We start from the raw sequence: 6447 nt of genomic DNA, 5'->3' as shown, positions 1-6447 counted from the left end.
TGTGGGGTCCAGCACAAACATCTGTTAGTGGTCACAACTACTATGTCAGTTTTGTTGATTCCTATAGTCGTTTCACATGGATTTATCTTCTTAAGCGCAAATTTGATGTGTTTGATGTATTCATTCAGTTTCAATTGCATGTTGAACATCTACTCAAGCATAAAATTATTCATGTTCAGTCAGATTGGGGGGGGGGGGAATATCACAACCTCAACACTTTCTTTAATAAGCTTGGGATCTCCCATCGTTTGTCATGCCCACATACACATCAGCAGAATGGCGCCGTTGAGCTCAAACATCGCCATATAGTTGAGACCGGCCTCACACTTCTTGCTCATGCTTCTGTACCTTTTAGCTTTTGGAGTGATGCCTTTGCCACCGCGTGTTTTCTCATTAACAGATTACCTACGCGTGTCCTTAATATGAAAACTCCTATTGAGCTTCTCTTGGATGAAACTCCTGACTATACCTTTTTAAGGTGTTCGGGTGTGCCTGCTGGCCTCATCTTCGTCCATATAATGATCGTAAACTTGAGTTTCGGTCCAAAAAGTGTGTGTTCTCGGGGTATAGTTCTCTCCATAAAGGCTACAAGTGTCTCCATGTGCCAATCAATCGAGTTTACATATCTCGGGGTGTTGTTTTTGATGAGAACGTCTTCCCTTTTTCTGTCATGCCTCAACCACCATCACAGCACCATCTATACATTCATCTCCTCTTATGCCTGTCCAATTTGAAGATGCTGCATATTCGCCTGTGCTATTACCTAATCATGGTGCAGGAACTGGACGTGGAGCTCGCCTGGAACTCCTCCCTGGCGCACCCACTGTGCCGCCCGTGGCGCACGTCGATCGGTCGGTGCATGTGCATGCACCGCCTCCCGCCCTCGACCCCGCCTCGGGAGCCACGCCTACCACTCCGACTGGGCCGGAGCCCGCGCCAGCTTCTGCGACTGGGCCGGAGTCCGCGGCGGCCTCCTATGAGTAGCCCACGTCGCCGCCTCCTCGCCCGGCCTCACCTCCGTCGTCACCCACGTTGTCTGCGCGAGCGTCCCTACCGCCCACCTCGCCTGGGTCTGCAGCGACACACACGACGCCTGGGCCTACGTCGCCCAGCCCGCCGTCGCCCGATCCCTCTTCGCGGGAGTCCCTTGGACCGGCCTCGCCTGCTCCAGATGTCCCACCTGCCCCGGTGTTCGCTGCTCCGCGGCGTCCGCACACACGCAGCCACAGTGGCATCATTCGTCCCAAGGAGCGCAGCGATGGCACGGTCACATACCTTGCTGCTTGCCTAGCGCATGGTGTGGACGATCCAACCGCCGAACCACGCAGTTATCAAGCCGCTATGAGTATCCCGCACTGGAGGGCTGCTATGGAACAAGAATATCATGCTCTTATGCAGAATGAGACCTGGACACTTGTTCCCCCTCCGCCTCGCGTCAACAACATTGATTTGAAGTGGGTTTTCAAGGTGAAGAAACATGCAGATGGTTCCATTGAGCGCTACAAAGCGCGTCTCGTGGCTAAGGGTTTTAAACAGCATCACAAACTGGATTATGAGGATACATTCAGCCGAGTTGTCAAGCCTACCACTATTCGGCTTCTTCTGTCTCTGGCAGTTTCTCGTGGATGGTCTCTCCGCCAGCTTGACGTGCAGAACGCTTTTCTTCATGGATTGCTTGAAGAAGAGATTTACATGAGGCAGCCACTTGGATTTGTCGATCACACTAAGCCTTATCATCTCTGTCGCCTGACGAAGGCTCTATATGGATTGAAGCAGGCACCTCATGCCTGACATGCTCGCCTGGCTTCAACTCTACGTACTCATGGCTTCATTCCCTCGACGACTGATACTTCACTGTTCTTGTTTCAGCGACCGAGTGTGACCATGTACCTCCTTGTGTACGTGGATTATATTGTCCTGGTTAGCTCCTCTCCGACGGCTGCTGATGCTCTTGTGACTGCGCTTGGCCGAGATTTTGCAGTTAAGGATTTGGGACAACTTCACTTCTTCCTCGGTATTGAAGTCGCTCATCAGTCTCGTGGCAGTTTGGCTCTCACCCAGAAGAAGTACTCTCTTGATCTCTTTGCGCCGTGCTGGTATGCTCAAGTGCACGACATCGCCTACGCCCATGTCCTTCACCAACAAACTTTCAGCTGCCGATGGTGCTCTTCTATCTCCTGAGGATGCGACTGAGTACATGAGTGTTGTTGGTGGACTGAAGTATCTAACGATCATGCGTCTTGATTTCTTTTTTTGCGGTTAACAGGGTGTGCCAGTATCTTCATGCACCTACTGATGTGCACTGGTCTGCTGTGAAGCGCATACTGCGGTATGTGCGTCTCACTGTCTCCTATGGTCTTCACCTGCGCCCCAGTTCCTCCAGAGTTTTTTCTGCATTCTCATATGCTGATTGGGCTGGGTGTCCAGATGACAGGCGATCTACAGGGGGACATGCTGTGTTCTTGGGTCCTAATCTGATCGCCTGGAGTGCACGCAAGCAAGCCATTGTTTCTCGCAGCAGCACGGAAGCTGAGTATAAGTCGGTTGCCAATGCGACTGCCGAACTTATATGGATTGAGTCCCTACTTCGAGAGCTAGGAGTTTCTCAGCCACATCCTCTGGTCCTTTGGTGTGACAACATCGGTGCTAGGTTTCTTTCATCAAACCCGATGTTCCATGCACGGACTAAACACATTGAGATTGACTATCATTTTGTGAGAGAACGTGTTAGACATAAGCTACTATAAGTCAGGTTTATCTCTTCAAAAGATCAACTTGCAGACATCTTCACCAAGCCTCTACCTTCTCCCATGTTTGAGGTCTGTAGGCGCAATCGCAACCTTCTAGATGCTTCAGGAGTAAGTTGAGATTGAGGAAGGGTGTTAGACTTCGTATTGTAGCCCCACGTAATCCATACCGTATTACTATAGGACTTGTATGTCATCATTATATATATGTGACAGGCCACCCCATAGAGGGTTGAGCCAGTTCCCCCAAAACCCTATGTCTTACACTCACATAGTGCCTAGGAGCATGTGTTGCAGTTGGCTCTTATTCTGAAGCCGGCTTCTCTTCTCTCTCCTCTTTCTCCCCTTCATGTCAGCAGAAATATAATATTTTAACTCTTGTAGCATGCTTACATAAGCTTATTGTACTTGCTCTTATAGAAGAGAAAGTGTGGAAAATATTAGCGGACTTGGTTATGCGTAGATTGGATTTTTGACAGCTCTGGTAGGTGATCTCAAGATCGTTGTGTTCATTTTTCTGAAAAAGATTGAATGCACACACTATTGCCCTCAGAAAGGATCTCAGAGCTCACCTTACATCTTTATTGCACCAGCAGAAGGCCAATTGTTTGCAAAGGGGCAAGATTAAATGTATGACACTGGTCGATGAAAATTCAAAGTTTATTTTATCAAAAAAGACTCCGTGCCTCGCTTTATGGATAAAGCAACATCGTTACAGTCAAATCGAACTAACGGATGTCCACACCCCCGCTGGACTCACGGAGGGATTGATTACGGGGTTCACGGACTAACAGGCGTGGGCGATTGGGATTGGACAAGAGGGGGGATGGGCCCCACCCCCGCTGAAAATCAGAGGGGAGAGAGATTAGTTTGAAGAAAATCACGTAAAAGCCCGTAATGGGTCAGTGCGTGTAGGATTATCGCAGAAATACAGGGGTAAACAAGAGGACATGGTACAAAGTGTGTTCTACTCCCTCTGTAAACTAAGATAAAAGCGTAAAGTAATCTAAATGCAGTAATCTAAATGTTTTTATATTAGTTTATGGAGTGGTAATTTGGATTTGCTAGGCTTGCGCAAAAGTACAAACATGTTAGAAAGAAATTCAGAGAAGGGGAAAATCAACAGTCTGACAGCGACTTGATCGGACCGATCGGCACGCGTGGCACACCTTCTTTCCACACCTCCCGGCTGAAGCTGCTGCAGAATCCTCAAACCAATCAACCACCATCCATCACCGGAGAGCAGAGGCAGAGCAACAAAAATCTGTGGACGTTCTGCCCGTTCACCCAACCCCTTCCGCGCGCCGCCTCCCTCGCCCGCGAGGACTCTGCGGATCTCTCTCAGCGGCAGCAGCAAGCAGAGCGGAGAGAGCAATCCGCCATGGCCATGGTCGCCTCCACCTCCATCGCCTACCACAAGGTTAGCAGCCAGCACAGGAGCATACGTAGCAGGGTCGTGCCCGGCGATCGGCCAAGGGCGGCAGCGTTGCTGTGACGAGCTAGCTGACATCCTGCGTGCTCCTTTCTGTGTGCGGCGAGCAGCCGCGTTTGTCGGTGGTGTGCAGGAAGAAGGACCGGGATAGGGAGCTGGAGCGGGAGAAGGAGCACAAGTACCCCTTCAAGGTCGTCGAGATCACGCCGCCGCCGCGATGCCTCGGCGTCCGCTGCTTCCCCATGGTAAGCGCGCACGATCGATGACTTCCTGTGAGTTCCGGTGCATCCATCTCCCTACTCTGTTTCTGAATCTCCGTCTCTGCCATGCCATGTAGCGTAGTAGTACTCTCAAACTGTATGTCAACTTGAGCTGATTTCTAGATCTTTAATTCTTATTGATTTACTGCAATTTTTCAAAATTTGTCTCTTATTTAAATTTTGAACCAAAACGTTGAACTTCGAACTAGAACATCAGGCTTTGCCTATTCTACTGTATTGTCCCCCTTCTATAATGCAAATGCAGAGCTCCTGGCTCCTGCTGCCCCCATAAAAAAAGGTTCTCTCAACCCATATGTTTAATTTGGGCAGCAATTTTACCACATTCGTTGATCAACCCATAAATGATCAATTTGGGCAGCAATTTTACCACATTAATCATTTATAGGTTGATTCAGCCAACTGAAATCAAACTCCTGTTGCCATATGTTTAATTTGATTTACTGAAACTGTTCAATACTTTTACCTCTGAATGATGGAGAGACAATCTGAAGCGAAGATGGCCTTCTTAAACCCTTCTTAACGAGTGAGAGCGACCGCATGGCGGAGCGCCAGTGCCTCAGCTTATTCCGGTGTGGTGACCTCCTCAATACGCTCGTGGCAAGCCAGCAAGCATGAACGGTTTTCAGAGTTTAGTTAGGTAGAATGAGCCAATAAAAATTTAGAGTTATAATGGGAACCCTACGACACGTTTATCGGGTATAAACTGGACTTCTCTCTTGATCTGAGCGGTAGTTAGTCGTCCAAACTGTGTTTCCTGTAACAAACCGTGTAGCGGAGTTTATTGGGGTTGCTTCAGAAGCTTGGTTACAGTCTCGCGGGGTGTGCAGGGCAACAAAGAACACAAATCCTGAACCGGCAAATTTAAGATTGAAATCGCTACCCAAGTAGTAGTAACAGCTTCAGATGTTTGGCTGCAGTCTCAATGTCTACCAGCCAGGCAGCTACAGATAGGTTTGCCCCTCAACACCTTTAGCAGAACTGCAGCAAATGCCAGATCGGATAGACTGATACAAAGCCTCTGGGTATAGTAAAAGTTACTACAACTGTTCTTGGCTGGTGATAGTTGGGAGTTGATCTAAAGTAAAAACTGTGGTCTTTTTTACCTTTTCGTATTGTCATGGAACACTAAATCTTTTCCTAGCCTGTTCCGAACAATTCAGAACTGTACGCATGCAGCAACGCACTCTGTCAGTCTGTATTTCTGGCTGTTGCAGTTTTGACAGTGTTGCTGTTTTTGTGTTGGACTACGTACGCACGCACGCAGAACATCCACTGCGGGGAGAGCGTGACGATCGAAGGGCAGGCGTACACGGTGTCGGCGGTGACGCACCGGTACCAGCTGCGCAAGGGGCGGTACGAGCCGAGCGAGAAGCGCCTCGACGTCCTCTCCACCGGCAGATACATCCTCAACCTCTATCTCGACAGCCTCCTCGACAAGTCCTAGACTCTCTATGCTCTACTCTATACTACTAGTACAAATTTATTTATTCTACTACTACAGCAAATTTATTTATGCCTCTACTGTACTGTACGTATGTACGCTACTTCTGTGAAGGCCGCGCACGCATGCACGCATTTGGTCCGATACTCTGTGCGCATGGTGATCACCTTATGGGCAATATGGGGAGCATGGAGAAAAGCCGTGTATGAGGATATTTATCAAAGTCCTTTGTCAACACATATCTTCATCAAGTCATATTTGAATGATCTTGAAGTGTTGAAGAAGTCGAGGGCAACGACGGTGCAAGCCAGAATGACAAGGCCAACGCTTTGGATTCAGCAGCCGGGGTATTTGGCAAAGTTGAATGTTGATGCTGCCATTGGGGGGAGCTCGGGTGAGGGAGCGGTTGCCGCGGTATGCAGAGATGGAGAGGGATTATACCTCGGGGCATCAGCCATTGTTTTTTGGGTTTTTATCATTTATGCCACCAGTTGTGTCCCACTATTCAGTTTTGCCACTAGGATTTTCAATTGCTCAAAAGTGCCC

General features: G+C 48.9%; 1 protein-coding gene across 1 annotated transcript; it reads left to right on the top strand.

The window, feature by feature from the left end:
- The first annotated feature begins 3922 nt into the window (after positions 1-3922).
- Positions 3923-6047, top strand: LOC109758031 (uncharacterized). The gene is made up of 3 exons (XM_020316875.4): positions 3923-4167; positions 4290-4424; positions 5725-6047. Exons 1-3 carry the CDS (start codon positions 4129-4131, stop codon positions 5902-5904), a joined length of 354 nt encoding a protein of 117 aa, XP_020172464.4. The 5' UTR covers positions 3923-4128; the 3' UTR covers positions 5905-6047.
- The last annotated feature ends 400 nt before the right edge of the window (positions 6048-6447 follow it).

This window comes from Aegilops tauschii, chromosome 2 (genome assembly GCF_002575655.3).
Source record: "Aegilops tauschii subsp. strangulata cultivar AL8/78 chromosome 2, Aet v6.0, whole genome shotgun sequence".
Lineage (NCBI taxonomy): Eukaryota > Viridiplantae > Streptophyta > Magnoliopsida > Poales > Poaceae > Aegilops > Aegilops tauschii.
Note: the sequence above shows the minus strand (reverse complement) of the source record. Positions and strands in the feature narration are given on the sequence as shown.